At 40.2% G+C, this 18949-nt stretch overlaps 2 protein-coding genes across 3 annotated transcripts; both read left to right on the plus strand.

Moving 5' to 3' along the window:
* The first annotated feature begins 148 nt into the window (after nt 1-148).
* On the plus strand, nt 149-14030 carry TMEM9B (TMEM9 domain family member B). 2 transcript variants are annotated; one of them, XM_022563165.3, is made up of 5 exons: nt 149-624; nt 2942-3033; nt 6368-6476; nt 8784-8918; nt 12842-14030. In XM_022563165.3, exons 1-5 carry the CDS (start codon nt 259-261, stop codon nt 12995-12997), a joined length of 858 nt encoding a protein of 285 aa, XP_022418873.1. In that variant the 5' UTR covers nt 149-258; the 3' UTR covers nt 12998-14030. The 2 variants fall into 2 exon arrangements, with proteins under 2 accessions (XP_022418873.1, XP_022418874.1); XM_022563166.2 differs by lacking the exon at nt 2942-3033 and having other exon boundaries at nt 508-624; nt 12842-12997.
* A 4274-nt stretch (nt 14031-18304) lies between these two features.
* ASCL3 (achaete-scute family bHLH transcription factor 3) lies at nt 18305-18887 on the plus strand. Its single transcript, XM_022563168.3, is given in 2 exon segments — nt 18305-18509; nt 18512-18887. Coding segments are annotated over 2 exon segments (543 nt in total). The 3' UTR covers nt 18850-18887.
* Nucleotides 18888-18949: the final 62 nt, after the last annotated feature.

Raw genomic sequence — 18949 nt, forward strand, 5'->3', positions numbered from 1 at the left:
TACCCACGCCTCACACCCGCCCCGCCGGCGCCGGCCGGGACGGGCCGCCTCTCAGCAATTCCTGGGGCTTATTAGGCTCACTCTGGGTCCGGCAACGAACTGCTCCGGCCTCGCAGGGGTCGCTCTGGCCCCGGCCCCGCCGCCGCGCCCCCGCTGACAGCCCGGGCTTGCTGGGGGTGGGGTGGGGGTCTCCCTGGGCTGAAGGACCTGCTAGTGCACTGGCGGCCCACAGCCCCGCAGCCTCGGTGCCGGGGAAAGATGGCCTATCACCTTGAAGCTCCGCCGGACCCGCGCTGCGCCCCCGAGAGGCCGCCTTTGCTTCTGGGGCACCGCGCAGCCTCCCGGCCTTCGCACCGGGAACCGTTTCCGGGGCGAATGCTTTTCGTAGCTGACCCGGCGCGGCCCGTGACGCGAGGGCCCAGACGGAAGTGCGGGCGGAAGAGCCGGAGCCCGAGCCGGAGCCCGACCGAGAGCAGGTCTCGGGGGCTCCGGCTGTGGGGACTGCTGGGCCTGGCAGCGATGGCGACCCTGTGGGCCGGCCTCCTTCGTCTCGGCTCCAAGCTCAGCCTGTCCTGCCTGGCGCTCTCGGTGCTGCTGCTAGTGCAGCTGTCGGACGCCGCCAAGGTGAGTCCCGCCCCGCGCTCGCCCCAGACCGGAGCTCCTCCCCTGCCTCCGGCCTTGTCCACCTGCGTCCCACCCAAGTCCTCTCCCATCCCTGACAGCCCGACCCCCTAGCTTCACAGCCCTGGCTGACTACCACCCGGAACCCTCCCAACGGCCAGGGAGCAGTCCAGCCTTCCTGCTCCAGCTGTCTGACGGTCCCCGCCCGCACCCCTCCCACCCGCGGAGCTGACGCCCCGCCCCAGCCCCACCCGGCCCTGACGGCCCCCAGAGTCGGGACAGCATCTCCGCCTCCTTGAATTTCCCTTCCCAGCCCCGACAGCACCCCCCCTCCCTCAAACTTGACAGCCTTTCCAACTCTAAGAGCCTTTAACTTTATACGCTTGAGCTCTGACAGTCCACCGCCGCCCTCCACCGGCTTCACAGACCACTGCCCCAATTCCCCAGGCCGAAATGATAGGAAGCCCGCATCTCACAGCTGTCTTCCCTCTTAGGAACTAACTCCTCTCAACTCACCCCTGAACTCATCCCTTCCCACTGTGGGAACTTCCTTCTCCTGGCAGCCTTCCTTCTCAATACGACCTACAGGAGTCTCTCTCACTGGCCTCATATCCTCACCTGACTCCCTCCAGGACCTCCTGGCCCCTTTCTTGCCTTCTCTGTTCTTGATAATTTAGAGGGTAAGGGAGGATCCAAACTACAGGAGAGGTGAGGTCGTGGCCTTCTCCCCTGCTCCATCTCTTGGCCCTTCTGGTCCCCCTCTTGCTGCTATCTAGTCCCCTTCGTGCCCATACCCTCCAGACCTGTCCTTGATGAGCTCGCTCATTACTAGGGAAAACAGATGGCCTGCACATTAATGTGATGGGAAAACAGAATGACATTTTTCTTTTTTAAATTGGAGCTTTACTCTATAATACCTTTAAATATAGGGGCTGGGAAAGATGGGTGACAAGTATACAGATCAGGGGGGTTTTGGTCAGGGGTTCTTTTTTTATTGAAGTATGTAGTTAATTTACAGTGGTATGTTAGTTTCAAGTGTACAGCAAAGTAATTCAGATTCTGTTCCATTATAGGTTATTACAAGATATTGAGTTTAGTTCCCTGTGCTATACAATAGATCCTTGTTGTTTAGGTCAAGGGTTCTTTTTGAAATCTTCCCTATGTCCCTCCAGAAACAGGGACAGCAGCAAGTCTCCTGACTTTCAAAACACTGCTGGCGCCCTCTGCATATCTTCTGTCATCACTCTGAGTGGTATATTGTAACCATGTACTTGTCAGTCTCCTTTACTTGGGCATGTCCTAATTCTGGGCAGGAACCATGTCTCACACTTATCTGAATCCACCTCATTGTACACAAGTTCTGGCACAGGACAAATGCTCACTAAGCAGTTGCTCAATGAGTAAATGAATTACCAACTCTGCCAGATATACCACCATATATAGGAGTTTTGGACCTGGTCCTCTGGAGACTAATGAGCTGCTGCCTTCTCAGATTAGATTCCCCTTTGTTGGGGAAGCATCTCCTACTCCCTCTATTCATAAATTTAGTCACCCCTTCCTCCACTTCTTGAAACTTGCTTTATCAGTAGTTGTCCTCTCTGTCTCCCAGGGATTAGAAGCAAAGTTTCCTGGGAAGGGTAGACCAAACTGATCTCAGCTACACTCACACTACTTCCCTTATGTATTGGGTTGGCCCAAAAGTTCATTCGGTTAGTGAACACATTCAATAAAGTTCTCTGTGAAAATGAAGAAGGTGTGTTTTATTTTTACTTTAAACCGAACGAACTTTTTGGCCAACCCAGTACTTCCTTTCTAATTGTAGCTGAGTGCCTCCAAAACTTCATCCCTTCTATAGGACTCTGGCCCAACCCATTTTATCCATAGCAATACCTTTCTACCAAAGGGTGGAAGGATGGTGAGTAGAAGAATTGTGATTTGTTTTGTGAGTAATTTTTAGTTTGATATTTTCGCATCCTTCTGTAACCAGCGTTCTTATCTGCAGGCGCAGCTGTCTGTCTCCCTCGTCTTTCTACTAGCAGGGAGATGGTGATAACGTTAGCACAGTTTGATTGTCATGTGACACAAAAATGTGATTAACAAGTCACAGATACTAGATGTTATTTCAAAATAATTTTATGTAGTATATAATCATTCATTAGCATTACCAATGGCTTTTAAAAACGTGTATATCTCACAGTTATTTAAAATTTTAAATGAATGGTTTTAGAATACTTGGCGGGGATGCTTAGCACAATGTGTAAGTTGCAGTTTTTAAAAATATTGATGATAAACTGTCAACAAGTTTCTATTTTGGTTATAGAATTCTGAGGATGTCCGATGTAAATGTATCTGTCCTCCCTATAAAGATAATTCTGGGCGTATTTATAATAAGAACATATCCCAAAAAGACTGGTAAGTATTCTGGATTACTGAATTACCTGTCAAATTTCTTTCTTTGGTTGCCACTGTTAGCCCTGGATATTCATCCAATGTATTGTTTTCTCTTTAAGCAAAAGTGTTGAATTCCATTTCTATTTGAAAAAGTGAGAGTAAGGCCCTGAGTGCATGATGATGTAGGCCTAAAAGAATGTAGCCCAAATCCCCAGGCAGGGAGGCTTTTACATTGGGATGGGGCTGAGTTTGTGGCACCCAAACTACCCATAGCTACCCTTCTGTGTCCCCTTAAATTTTGGTCCTCCCTCTTGCTTCTCAGTGGAAGGTAAGCAAGCCTCATTTATCTGGGTCAGAGCTTTTACAATTTGTAGGTTTTGATGATATCTTGTCAGATATAGGAGACTATGTTTAAAAGTGTCAAAAGGCTAAGGAAGGAATGGGAATGAGCCATGAATATCAGAGTTTACCAATTGGTGTGCTATTAATAGGTTATAGGAGTGCCAAGTCATTGATCCCTTCAGCCCTTGGCATATAATCAAGTAGGCCTGTGATGACTGGGATCCTGACTAGCTAGCCACCAGCAGCCTTCTCTGTTTATCCCAGTGGACCTTACAAATAATAGCTTTTTCTACATGTGCCGTAAAATGATTGGGAAGCAGTTATTTTGTAGCAGGATAGGTGGGCTCCTTACTCTGGACTGGGACGTTTTATGGTTTGTAATGGAAGATTGTCAGGATAGGCCTAGAAGAAAAATAGCTCCAAATGTTCTGTACTTTCACATGTGCTCGATTTCACAGCTAAATAGCCCCGAAAGTTTGAAAGCAGAATTAAATTCATTCTGTTACAATATTCCAGGCTGACTTTGAATAAGAAAAGGCAGGCTTTGAGCATGTTTAGCTTTTCTGATGTCATTGTCTGTTCTTCCCATGATGTGCATTTAGGTTCAATCCGACATTTGGTGAGTGTATTCTTGAGAACTTCTTGTGAGCTTTTGTGTTCTACTTTAAATTGTCTCATACTACAAAGTGATTTAGCTATTCTTCTAGGTTTTATATCAGCAAGTTACTTTATATGAAAAGAAAACTCAAGTAAGTTATTCCTATAAATTTTCCAAATATATTGAGCACTTACAATCAGTTTATTCTATTATCAGTAATAGAATATGATGCCTGTTACTTGAGTGGCAAATGAACTCACTATTCAAGTGTTTAGCACTAATCTTTTCACTGACTTTTTGTTTTTCCAGGTTCACAGAGAACCGTATATCATTTATCCCTGGTTATTGGTGAAAATAGGGAGCTTTGAAAATAAACAGTTGAAAACTAGGCTTGCTTTGGAATTTTTCTTCCCTCTCTCCCTTGCTTCCTTCCTGCAGCTTAGCCTTTTACTAGGGATAGGTTCACAGATGTCACTGAAAGTTTTTTAACTGGCTTTAGAAGGGTAGGCAAGTTATGGCTAATCAAGATGTTATGGCTTTGCGAGGCTTCCAATATCTTATCTGACCCTATATATATATTTTACCTCCTGGCCTCTCCATTTTGTCCAGTTGTTAGCTTTAATTCTTCATTGACCTATACTGTCTAACTTAAGAAAAATTTGAGTTCTCTGGTTTGTGTTTGAGGCGTGATTTGAAGCTGATAATGTCCTCCTTTTGGCACTAGGGGGAGGTGTCGCCTAGTTCCTGAAGTGGTTGTGTTCTGTATCTGGGTTCTGTGTTTACAATGAGTGGCCAGCCAGAACCAACCTTCCTGCTTCCTCTCCCATCCTGCACAGCACTCAAAATCTCCTTGTTATTAAACTGTGTTTGTACTTCCAAAGAAATACTCAACACTTACATTCCCCAAGTAATTCTTAAGTATTGTTACTAAGGCTTCTGAAGCTGAAATAGAAAACTAAGTAGGAGATAAGGCTCATTTTCCTGAGGTTCAGAGAGATACAGGGGGGCTGTCCTAGGAGGCAGGAGCCCTGGATTCTGGTCCTTTTACCTATTACTTTACTCTGACCTGTACAGGTGACCTCTCCGAGAGTGCTGGGCTGGATGACTTCTATGATTCTGAGCTAGATACCCCTGCAGTGGGATTTAGCTTCCTCTGCCTATTTTATGCCTGCATCCAGCTGGATACGTTCCTGGTCTTCTGTACATTTGGAACAAATATCACACACTTGTATGGTGTGAATTGTGGGACCTTACTCTTATTTGAAAGTCTTGCCAGTTGAGACTTATTTTTTCATTACTACCTTTGTTAAAATTAAATTACCTGTTAAGGAAAACTGACTGAACTTTTATCATTTATGCCATTTTGGGTTTTCTTTCTTATGCCACAGCTCAGAGGGAACAGAACACAAAAAAGTACGTTCTGATAGGGCAAAGGGAAAGAATCAGCCTGGAGCATTGGATGCCCTCAAGAAGGTGGGTGGAGTGAGACAGGATGCTGTGGTAGAGTTCTTGAGGCACCCAGACATGCCTAAGGGAGAGAGCACAAGAGGGAGGGAAACTGCCCAGCAGCCAGCAGGAGGACAGCAAAGCTTTGCCTGCCTTTGCTGAAGGTGATCAGGGTAGTGGGCTCTTAATAGCTGGGGAGAGTAAGAATTTAATTATTTCCTAGAATTGACAGATTTCTGGGAAAAAGATTTTTTGGTTAGGCTTGCTTATCGTAAGCCGTAAATAAGTGACCTGGAAAATGGGGAGAAAATAAACGTCCAACCACAAAAACATTCAGCCTGTTATTATTTTTAGGTACTGTTAACAGGTAGTGTTTTCATTTTAAAATATTTTTGTTGTCCTAATCCTACTTCTCCATGCTTTTTAAATAGACTTTTGCTCATTAAGAAAAGTAATTGTTTCTTACTCTGGTGTTCAGCTTTCAGAGTTTCATAATGGTTTACCAACTTTTATGTGTGATTAGCCATTCATATACCACACTGTGGCAGTTTAGATGATATTAGTTAATTCATAAAAGAGGTAATCTCATATTTGAATAATGCTCCAGGTCACTTTAAATCATTTAAGGCAGTTTTACTTGCTAAATGAACAAGTCTAAATATGACTTGATCTGCTAAGTAGTTTTCAGTCCCATTTGGGATTTTTCAGGTGCATTTTTAACTATAAATAGCACTTTTGAAAATAGCTGCTACATATGTGTCTTTTATGGTTTCTTAGACTGTTAAAGCTTACCAAATTGCTAATGTTTAGAGAGGAAATGATTTCCCTTCCCTTACTGATTATTCGTTCCTTATGTTCATTCTTTCATTGGGAAAGTTCAGTGATGATTCCGGATTTCAGGAAAGGTTTGATCAGTGCAAGTAGAAAATCCAGCTAGGTTTAGGCAGTATTTTATCTTTGTTTTTCCAGCGATTGCCTTCATGTTGTGGACCCCATGCCTGTGCGGGGGCCTGATGTAGAAGCATACTGTCTACGCTGTGAATGCAAATATGAGGAGAGAAGTTCTGTTACGATCAAGGTAAAAAAACAATAATCCATCTTTTCTGCTTCTGGAACAGTTTTTGTTGGTATCTAGACAAGAAAGAAAATTTTGGACATTTGAAATCTATTTAGTTACCTAAACTATTGCTCTTCCATCCTGTTCCCCAGCACCCTCTTACCTCCTCCTTTCTCATCCCCAGCCCACACCCTAAAAGGAGCAATGGGCCTGCTCTCCACCTGCCTCATTGAGATGCCTTGTGCATTAATTAGGATACCTTAGATAGATGTGATATGTGAAATGGCACAAAAAAAGCCCTGAGTATAATTAGCATTTCCCAGAAAGACATTCCAGCTTCTCTGCGGGCCACGTATGCCAAAGATTAGTGAGAAAGCAGGATGATTAGACCTTCTTCTTCCTGCCTTCTCAACCCTTAGAAAAAGTTATATATAGAGTGACTGCTCTATCCTAGAAAACATCACTTCTGGATTTTAAGAATTCCTTTCTTTATCTTTTATAGGAAATGGAATGTAGATCACTCATCACAATTTGGATCTCTAATGAGTTCAGTTACTTTATTATGGTGGCTAATAGCTCTTCTCCCCAATTTTTTTATATGGAGGTCCCCTTTCCTGTTGCAAAAAAAAAAGCCTCAGGGGAATCTGGGGTGCTCAGCTATGCCAGTTACAAAGACTCCTGTTGAGATTGACCCTGTGGAGAGCTCCTGCTCCAGCAGGGTACTGTCCCATAGAGAAACCATCATTGTACTTTTCTATTTTTTAACAAAATTTTTATGTATAATTTCCATACCCCAAATGTCACTCATTATAAGTGTACAATTTTATAAATTTTAGCAAATTTAAAACCAATTTTTAAAATCCAGTTTTAGGGACTTCCCTTGTGGTCCAGTGGTTAAGACTCCGTACTTCCAATGCAGGGGGCACGGGTTCAATCCCTGGTTGGGGAACTAAGATCCCACATGCCCCGCAGCCAAAAAATAAAAATAAATAAATACTTTGGGTATTGGCCCTGATAACTTTCTAAAAAAAAATAAAAAAAATAAAATCCAGTCTTGGAACATTCCCATCACCCCAAAAAGATCCCTCATAACCATTTATAGTTAATCCCATTCCTACCCCCAGCCCTAGACAATCACTATTCTGCTTTGTGTGTCTACAGATCTGGACATTTCATATAAATGGAATCATAAAATATGTGGTCTTCTGTGACTGGTTTCTTTCACACAGCATAATGTTTTTGAGGTCTCTTCATGTTGTAGCATGTATCAGTACTTAATTCCTTCTTATTACTGAATAGCATTCTATTACACGAACATACCACATTTTGTTTATCCATTCATCAGTTGATGGACATTTATTTCCAGATTTTTACTCTTATGAATAATGCTGTCATCAATATGTGCATACATGTCTTTGTGTGGATGTATGTTTTCCTTTCTCTCTGGTAGATTCCTAAGAGAGGTAAGTTTATATTTAATTTTTTTTTTTTTTTTGCGGTACGCGGGCCTCTCACTGTTGTGGCCTCTCCCGTTGCGGAGCACAGGCTCTGGACGCACAGGCTCAGTGGCCATGGCTCACGGGCCCAGCCGCTCCGCGGCATGTGGGATCTTCCCAGACCGGGGCACAAACCCGTGTCCCCTGCATCGGCAGGTGGACTCTCAACCACTGCGCCACCAGGGAAGCCCTATATTTAATTTTTTAAGAGACTGCCAGGTTGTATTCTAAAGTAGTTGTACCATTTTACATTCTCACCAGTAACATATGAGGGTTAAGTTTCTGTACATCCTCGCTAACATTTGGTATTGACTGTCTTTAACTGTAGCCATTCTAGTGGGAGGTGTCACACTGTACTGCTTGACACCGCACGAATTAAGATCTCAAGAAAATCATGTGCCTAAAATGTATTTTTGTATATCTAAATTGATCTAAAGCAGTATGCTGTTGAAATTCATCTGAATTACATTTTCTGTTAGGGATCCTAACAGAAAGTGGTCTTGACTGCAGTGCTGTTGAATCTAGGACACTGTATTCAGGTGAGAAAAGAGAACTGCTGTGCTAGCAGTGGTGCAAGTGATTAGCAGTAGGTGAAGATGGAATTTGAAGACTCGTGAAAAGATCCCAAAGGCAAAATGCTTTCTTTCCTTTTTTTCTATAAATAATACTTTGGTGAAGAGTTGAGTTTATTTCTTATGTTGGAATCTGGTTTGTATAGAAATCCTATATGCTTAACAGATAAATCAGTCTTCACTGTGGCTTCAGCATTATTATACAAAATTCAGATTTCTTGGCTTGAACAGAGATATAACTTATTTTCAATTTCCTTTAGGTTACCATTATAATTTATCTCTCCATTTTGGGCCTTCTGCTTCTGTACATGGTATATCTTACTCTGGTTGAGCCCATACTGAAGAGACGCCTGTTTGGACATTCACAATTGATACAGAGCGATGATGATGTTGGGGTAAGTTCTTAGCATGCCCTAGGTGTTCAAGGCCAGTCTCTGTCATCATCTGATGTAAAGTGCATGTAAAGAGGAGTTACATAGTAGATGTCCCTATCTGGAGCAGATCCTCCACCAGAGAACCTAAAGACAATTCTAATATTAGTGTATGTCTCTTTATGAGGAAATTGCTCTGTAAAGCCATAAATGTGGTGGTTAGACCGATGATCCTTGGTGAGTGCGCTGTACAAGGCTTTGCCTTTCACTACCAAGGGCACAATTTTCATTGCCTTTTCCTGTTTACATTGAGAAAAGCATCGGAGATAGTCTTCTTCCTAGGCTCCTGCCTGAACACCTTTCCTGTCAACATCACCAAATATTTTAAAAGGCAAAGAGGCTTTAGTGAAGGGAAGCATGAAAACCATAATGTTCTTTACTTAATGAAGTACAGCTTGATAACCTGCTGATGTTTTATATTTCCTATTTTCCTCCTTCTTTAAAAAAATCTGTGATCTTTAACTCTAGAGAAAAATAAAACCATCACTCCTGATTCTCTTCCTATCTTTAAAACACATTCATATTTGTATATATAATAATATTACTTCACTCAAAACCTTTGAGAAATTGACATAGTCCGCAAATTTGTTATTCAGTATGGCTTAGGGAATTATATTGTTTGTTTTGTCATTATCCTGTTTGGGTTTGTTTCCAAATTTTCCACTATTTCATTATTACGTATATAATATTCTTTAGAAATTACTTTTTATTTTGGATTACTTTATTGAACTATGTTTCTTAAAGTGAATAAAATTTAGTAGAGTGTCAAGAATCAATTCCAAAAGCCAAAGCCAGGATAAAGCCTTGCCAATCACAGTCAAAAGTCCTTTTACTCTGGAATGGCTTGTGGACCCATTGGTAAAAGATGAGAAAGGGGATCCCGAATGAATGGCTTAAGTTATAATTACAGAGCCTGCTTGTCTCATGAATATCGATATTGAATACTCAACTTAATTTGAGCAAGATTTCATTTTTGTTTCGTGAAGAACTTTCATAGAAATACCTCTCTTTGCCTCTTTTCCCTTTGCTTCCTTTAGTAATTCAACCAACACATAACAAGTAACTTTTCCATATCAGGAAGAATTAGAGTCTCAAATACTGTTCCCATGTTAATTTTCATTCACATACAACATTTCCCATTGATATTTTGGGTCAGATGATTGTTTGTTGTAGGGGGCTGTCCTGTTCACTGCATGATATCTAATAGCATCCCTGGCCTCTGCCCACTAGAAGCCTCATCCCAATCACGACAATCAAAAATGTCCACAGACATTGCCAAATGTTCCTGGGAGTCAAAATCACCCCCAGTTGAGAACTACTAACATATGAAAACGTTATGTATCAAAGGCCACATAAACCGTTTCATTATAGGCACAGAGACAGAAACTGTGACTTAAACTACATCCCTTATAGCATTAAATATCTGGTTCCTGATTTTAGGGATAGACAATATTAATGTAATACACAGAACATAAAAGAAATGGATGCACAAATGTATAGATAAAAACATGTAGGAAAGGCATTTGATGGGACCATGTGCTTAGTAACCATTTTGTTCACCAGAGATTGATTCTGTGAGCATGTCGATCATGTGAGAACATTGTCTTGAGAGGCCTGGCTGACTTTTGCAAATCAGTTAAATTGATTCTGGGCAGAGAGAGGTTTTCTAAACACAGGTATGAATTTATGGTAACAACTCCATTCAAAAAGAAGTTCAATTTAAATTCCTACAATTGTTGCTAATCCAAGATGATAGTTCTTCACTATTTATGTGCCTTTATACATGCTTTTGTTAAATTCTCAGTTAAATTCTGTTTTAATTTTTTCCATTTTTGTTGGGTGTAGAGTACTTTGAATCAAGTGAGAGTTAGCACAAATAGTTAAGAAGCTCACTGCGAGTAGTCACAATAGTTACTGTATTATATATCCACGACACATCATTGCTACTATCAAAGCATTACATTAAAACATGTTTTGTACTTATTGTAATTTTATCAGGTATAAAAAGTGCAAACATATATAAAGAGTAAATCTCTATTTGCATTCTCCTGGCATCCATGACTATGAGCAGCTAGTTCAGTCTTGTTCTGATGGATGGAGAATAGGCCAGAAGGATTAACTGTGTGTTTAGTCCTTTAAATTTGTTCCTTAAGAAGATGTTTCTCTCCCTACCTTGAAGAGTAGATAACAGGACTATGAAATTGAGAAGCACTCTGCTGGTAAAGTACATCCTTCTTCCCAGTCTTGTTTATGTCAGAACAAACCAATGGTAATAATGTTTTATATACAAGTTCACTGAAGCACCGTATTCGGATCGTGTCATTTTAATCTACCTGAACAAAATCAGTGTGTTAAGATATGACACCAAGTCACGTTTAGGGAAGCTAAGACTTGTGCTTGTGCTCATTTGTTAGATGACCTTGGATCGGTTTATTTCCTCATGGGAAATAAAGTAAGCCAACAACATTAGCTGCCTTCCTCTTTCCTAATGTTCTTTCTTACATCTTTGAAACATTTGAACTTTGTGGAATTGTTTTTATTATTTTCATTTGTAAGGTTAAAAAAAGAATGGGGTTTGCAAAAGATATTACCTAAATTAAGTGAAAAGTTGAAGCAATTTTGGTAAAGAAGGCAGGGATAGATTCTTTACAGAAAACTCTTTGATGTCTTTGAAATGTCGACATTATATAAATATCTTGCTCTAAAAAGAAGACCAGGTGTTAAAACACTGTTTAGTTATAGTTTTATATATATAGTTATGCACTTATGTATAGCTTTCCATAGACACGCTGACTCCTGCCCTGGGTATATAATAGAGCTTTTGCAAACATGCAAAACAATATTGTTTCTTTCTGAGAGGCGAAGTTTAAGAGGTCTGACTTGTGACTTTTATCCTATGTTGGAACATTTAGGAGCTTTGCTAACCCAGGTTCGGAAAAAAGAGATCAAGGAAAAGGCAAACAAAAGCAATAAATTAGTACTGAATGCCTTTTGTCATTTAGGCAGCTGTGTTTATATCTCATTCATAGATAGATTAGCATGGTGGTTTCCTGTGTAATGACTACAAACATCAGTGGCGTTGGTTTACTTTGACCAGGATAGGTTCGTTTTCTACAGATACCTGGGTGACCCTTCAATGGCCTCTTTCCTAATGCAGCAGCTAACATGGAAGCTACTGTGTGCTCAGCAATGAAAGATTCAAGTCTTTACCAAATAGAAATGCTGAAGTAATAATTCCTTACTGTCCTTAGCACTAGAGGGTAATTGTAGCGCTTGAGCTATGTCTCTGTTCATTACAGATTGGGGAAGGGGGGAAATGTAGGTGTTGAGGGCATAAGAAGAGATGGAAACCAACCAAGATAGGATCCAGTCAACTCATCTCCCAGGATGAATGTGGCCCCAAGCTGGCAAGTAAAAATTCTAATATAATGGGAGTCAGGAAATTAAAAGATAGGAGCTTCCTCAGCCACAGATTAGCTATACAGTAATGAATAAAACAAGGAAAAGCCCTACTTTCTGTGTCTGTAACATATAGATATTAACATGCAAAATAGATTTTCTTTCCACCACTCATCAAGACGGGCTTCTCTTTAACGTAAATGACCACTGTCTTTGTCTTGATCCCGACTTCTTAAGGGAATGTCTTTGAAAATGGTGACTCATGGGAACTTTGCACAAATACCTCCTCATCGCTTATTTTACTTGAACCAACTATTTCTGTAGTTGAGTTCATCCTGCTTCTGGTAGTTGAGTGCCTAAGAGTGCTTGGCCAAATTAGATGGTCTGTTTGAAAAGGCCAGCTGCTCCTATCTCCGTGGCTGGATAACTGTGTGTGTGTGTTTTACACGGACCATACCGTCTGATGTTCTCCATTCCTGGACTTTCAGGATCACCAGCCTTTTGCAAATGCCCACGATGTGCTGGCCCGCTCCCGCAGTCGAGCCAATGTGCTGAATAAAGTAGAGTATGCCCAGCAGCGTTGGAAGCTTCAAGTTCAAGAGCAGCGAAAATCCGTCTTTGACCGTCATGTTGTCCTCAGCTAATTGGGAGTCGAATTCAAGGTGACTAGAAAGAAATAAGGCAGACAATGGGAAAAAATTGACTGAGTTTTCCTGGGTTTTGTTTTAATGCCCTGTTGATTTTACTAACTCTCGCTGGAAAATTCAAAACTGGAAACAAAAACATGCTTGGTATTTTCTTTTCTTGTTAATGTATTAATGGAGGGATTTTTTAAAGCACACGCCTCAAACAACGTTAGCCTTTTCCTATTTGTGACTTTTACTAATAAAAATATGTCTGCCTGTAAATTATCTTGAAGTCCTTTACCTGGAAAAAGCACTCTCTTTTTTACCACACAGTTTTAATTTGGTTTTCAAGATAATTTTCAGGGGTGGTTTTTGTGTGGTGTTTTTTGTTTTTGTTTTTGGCAGAGTAGGGGAGGGATACGTGGGAAATGCTTAACATAACTTTTCTCAAGCCACTTTACTAAACAATCTGTTGTAAATAGACTTTGCCTTTTATTTTCAAGTTTCATTTATATTTTGAAGTCTGCCAGCCTCATCAAAGCCCTGACTTACCTATTTGAATTTTGCACTGACTATATTATCTGGACATCTGGTTGGCCTGTGGCTGCACTTCATGGTAAATTGGATCTGAAATGCCTGGTGGCACTTCATAAGATGCAGATTTTCTTCATGTACTGTGATGTCTGATGCAATGCATCCTAGAACAAAGTGACCATTCACTAGTTTACTCTAATGAATAAACATAGTCTTGGTGTGTGGTCTTTCTCATCTTCTTCTAGTATCTTTAAGGATGAATCCTAAGGACTTGGACACTTGCAATAAAGAAATTTTCTTTTAAACCCAAGCCTCCCTGGATTGATGACGTACACATATTTGTCAGCATCTCCAGTCAGGTTGAGAGGCAGCTGTTTGAGCTGTAGTGTGTACAGCTTTGAACTAGTACTGGAGTTCCAGTTGCCTCCCTCTGAAAGGTATAGCAGTTATTGGATAACTGGCTTTTTTCTTCCTATGTCCTCTTTGAAATGTAACAATAAAAATAATTTTTGAAAAACTTTTTTTCATATTATTTTCTATTATGGTTTCTCACAGGATATTGAATATAGTCCCTTGTGCTATACAGTAGGACTTTGTTGTTTATCCATTCTATATTATAATAGTTTGCATCTGCTAATCCCAAACTCCCAATCCATCCCTCCCTCACTCCCCTCCCCCTTGGCAACAACAAATTTGTTCTCTATGTCTGTGTGTCTGTTTGTTTCATAGATAAGTTCCTTTGTGTCATATCTTAGATTCCACATGTAAGTGATATCATATGGTATTCAGACAATGGAATATTATTCAGTGCTAAAAAGAAATGAGCTATCAAGCCACAAAAATACGTGGAGGAACCTTAAATATTACTAAGTGAAAGAAGCCAATCTGAAAAGGCTATTTACTATACGATTCCAACTATATGACATCCTGAAAAAGGTAAAACTATGGAGTAAAAAAAAAATCAGTATATAATATGTCATTATACATTTGTCAAAATCCATAGAATTGTACAACACCAAGAGTGAACCGTAATGTAAACTATGGGCTTTGAGTGATAATGATGTGTCAGTATTGGTTTATCACTTGTAACAAATATATCATTCTGGGGCTGGCCTATTGGTAGTAGAGGAGAATATGCATATATGTAAGAGCAGGAGGTAAATGGGAACTATGTACTTTCTGCTCAGTTTGCTGTGCATCTGCAATTGCTCTGAAAAATAGTTTATTTAGAAGGAAAACATTTTAATAGATATATAATAAAATGTAGGTTCCTACTGAGCTTCCTGGTTATGGCCTTAATCTCTGTTTTAAAAATATTGGCGAATATTTGCACATTATGAGATTATTACTTAAAGATATTTTCCATAAATAATTTTGATATAAGATTATATAACTCAGATAAATGGGGGGGCATTCTTTTTATAAAAGAATTTGTTACAAGAGTCCAATTTTGCAAGCAAAGCTTTCTATTTAGTTTTGTTGTATGTTGTCATATCTACATATTAGGTAGAGAAAACAGATAAACCAGACTGAGCAGTTCTGTTTAACTGTAAGCTATTTTGCATGTTGTTACTAAATGATCACCTATAAATCAGTTTAAGTCTGACTCAGCCCAAAGTACAGCCTCTCAGCAACAAAATTCAGGTAAGAGACTCTTCTCCAGAGTGGCCCATGGGGGAGAATAAAAACATGGTTTTTAAGGAAATCCCTAGGCACGGTTGATAAATGATGAATTTTTTCAGCTATCTGATTATTCCATTATCTTAAACTATCAAATATGCTTATATGTTGAAAGAGTCAGTTTTGCTGATGATTCAGTCATCTGGAGGAGCAGAAAGTGTTTTTGGGTTTGGAAGTCAGGAGATTTAGGTTCTGACCTGTGCTCTGCTACTAGCTCTGCAACAATTATGAGGGATTGGATAAGAGGATTTCTAAGGTTCTCTAGGCCTAACGTTCAGTAATTCAGTTATATGTGCAGTTGTAGCTTTTTGTTTTTTCCATGCTAGATATTTGTAATCTCTCAGAAAGTTGAAGCTTTTATGCTCAGCAGAGCATCCAGAATCTCTTAGGATTTTATCATTAAGACCTCATCATTTATTTCCCAGAAGAGTTCTAAGAGACACCTGAGATTTTCCCTAAAAGGCAGGTGCATTTGTTAGCTATGCATGTATCTGGCTTTGGAGCCACAGCACTTACAGCCTGTGGGGCTCTCTTTTAAAACCTTTACTCAATTTCTACAAACATGTCCAGCTGCCACTAGACTTCCTATCTCGATCCTCTTCGCTACTGCCTTTTTCATTCTATCACTGTTGTTGTTAAATTTTCTTCTTTGAATAAAGGATCATTTAAATGCTGCTACATTGACTGGTGAACTTTTTGGAAATGCTCAATAGAAAAGGCTTTCTCATCAGTGTGTCTCCAAAGACACCAGGCTCTTTTTCCAAGAATTATGCAACGTCTTGTTAAAACCTAGAAACTATTAATTACCTGTTGTGTATACAAATTACTCAGATTTCATCTGGGTCAAGGCTTAAGATATTGTTAAAATTATCAGTCAGGATGAACTACACTGAAAGAATTCTGTGTGTAATTAGCTTTGATGACATCTGCTTTACTTTTTGGTACCCTGTTGTATCAGTTCTGGCTCGTTAGCTATAGGCAGAAATAAGGTGCTGATGTTCTCAGAAATGTAGTAATAGGGGCTCCATACCCATTGTGCCATCATTTTCCAACTTCTGCCATACACATCCTTTATCTCTTACCCTCTAGAATTCTTGGCTCGAGAATTTCCCAACTCTTTTTCTCAGCAACTTTTTCTTTTTGACAGAATCTTGGCTAGTTGTAATCCAGAGATTTTCATTTTATGTTAGTTATTTTAGGCCATTGGATCAGTAATTTGGAATCTTTCATTTCCTCTGTTTTGATTTTTAATTGGACCTATGGCACTTATCTCATTCCCTCACCACCACACTTCTATTAGGAAGAGCTTTTCCTGGCATTTATTCCTTTTTCAGCCTTTTTCACCATGACATTATAACCCTCCCCACCACTCACATTTCCCACCCCTCATCTGCTATCCCCCATCCCCTACTGCTCTTTCTGGTTCCAGAGTCATTTGTCTTTTCTGTAGCCATACTTGATAGGAGAGGTTTTTTCACAAGAATTGTAATACACTTTATTGCACTTGACTTCTGGTGCTTAGAGACTGCTCCTGTCATTACATAGTGCAGCCTGCAGAGTTTTGTTTTACTCAGGTAGAGAAACAAGTGCCAGTGTTTACCTAATCTTGCCCTTAAACATTAGAGCTGGGTTTTTTGTAGAAAAAGAAAGCCACCTTTCCTTCTTTTCTGAAAGCCCAAAATTAGATTTCATGTGGCTTTTCCTTTTCCATTTTGGGTATGTTCTTCATCTCTCAACAGATGTGCTTTGGATAGATCAATGTTTGATTTTCCAGTGTTAGGGAAAATATAGGCCAGGTTTTCTATAAGGTGCAGGTGAGAAAGGGATGCTGCACAAGTATTCATCTGTTAAGAAACGAAACAGGAAAAGAACTAATACCTAGTGCATTATGGTTTTTTTTTTCATTTAATCCTCACAACCACCCTGCAGAATAGTTGATATCTCAGTTGGACATAGGAATAAGCCAGAGCTCAGAAAGGTTAAGAAATTTGCCTAAGGACACACAGCTAAGAAGAGGCAAAGCCAAGATTGAAACTTGAGAATGTTAATGACTGAAAGAAAAACGCTCTTTTCCTACAGCACTTCCTTGACTTCCAGTTAACTAGTTACACTGTAATGTTCCTGTGAAATCCGTTGTGACCACATTATTACAGTCAAAGGCAAAAAGTAATGGTAGTGTGATAAATAAGCTGGATGCAGGCCTATTCAGAAGAAGGGAATGTGTTGATATGAGACATCTTGGAGTATTATACTTTAAGTTCCATGAAAAAAAAACACCTAAATACAGATGCACTTTACTCAATATATTTAAAGTTCTAAGTAAAAATATGTTAATTGACCATGTTTTAAATGTGTTAGGGGAGTTTCTCATTAAGGGAATCTTACAGTGAATTTTTAAGAGCAAATGATTCCTTTTTTATTTTTATTTTCAGTTTTGCCCCCGGCATATCAGGTATCGTTTAAGAAGGCTATGCCTGTGAGGTTGCATGATCACTAACTAGTTTGTAATTTCTCCAACACGTATTTGAATATTGTGGTGTTTCAGTGTTTCCCAAACGTCAGTATTTGCATACACCTTCACAATCTTCATTATATTAGTGTTCCACCTGTACTGCTATTTACTTACTATTTTTCTGTAAATCAATTTACATTTTTTACTCAAGTAGCTTTATTTTTAAAAGAGACTTTGTATCACTACTGTAAATGTGAAATCAGTATAATTCACAATAAATAGAAGTTAATAGTAAAATATTATTAGATTCTAGCTAGATACTATTCCTGTTGAAGGCTTCCGTCTGAGGAGGATTAGAAAGCATTCTAGTAGTATGGAAAACACATTCTCATCAGACTAAAGATATATCCTTGTAATCATAAGGACTGAAAGGGAATAACTTTCTCACAAGGCAAGTCAATGTTATTTCATGCTGTTTCTGTGTACCATCAAAATCCTCTCCCTTACTACCCAAAGAATGTTGTAACCCCATCAAGTTTTCAGAATGAGCTCAGAAGCTATTCATCAAAGCAGAAAAGTCTCTGATCTCTGTCGATATCTGTTCTCTTTTGATCTGGCCAAATTAATAAACTTGGTTCTGTTTCCAGGCTAAAGAGGAAATGATGGACAATAGAAGCTACTCCAATCTGCCAGACAAACTGCCTGTCTCCTCTGATTCCACCCACTTGCCACTGACCAGGTCCTTCTATCGGGACCCCATGATCATGTTCCACCTGTACCCTGAGGGCCCGGTGCCATCTCCTTTCTCTGAAGACCTGCCATTGCTGCCTTTTTCCAGTGACTCTCTGATCATGGAAGATTATGGGAACCCTGCGCCTTCTCCTTCCCAATGCCTTATCCAAATTACAGAAGGTGTGAAGACTCCTACAGGCCAGCCTTTATCCAGAAAAGGAATGAGCGGGAAAGGCAGCGGGTGAAATGTGTCAATGAGGGCTATGCCCAGCTCCGACATCATCTGCCAGAGGAGTACGTGGAGAAACGACTCAGCAAAGTGGAAACCCTCAGAGCCGCAACCAAGTACATTAATTACCTGCAGTCCCTGCTGTACCCTGATGAGGCTGAGGCCAAGAATAGCCCCAGGAAAGATCCCTCCATGATGGCAGCCACCAACCGCCACACTGACCCCATTTTCAGAATCATTTGATTCCGTGTTTCTAAATAGAAACAAATAATCTCACAAAATGTGGTCCCTTACATCATTGATAGTTTTACTAATGGAATCTCTGGGTGGGCAGATAATAGTT

This window comes from Delphinapterus leucas, chromosome 7, assembly GCF_059928025.1.
Source record: "Delphinapterus leucas isolate spDelLeu-1000000601 "Yukka" chromosome 7, BTC_Dleu_Yukka2, whole genome shotgun sequence".
Classification (NCBI taxonomy): domain Eukaryota; kingdom Metazoa; phylum Chordata; class Mammalia; order Artiodactyla; family Monodontidae; genus Delphinapterus; species Delphinapterus leucas.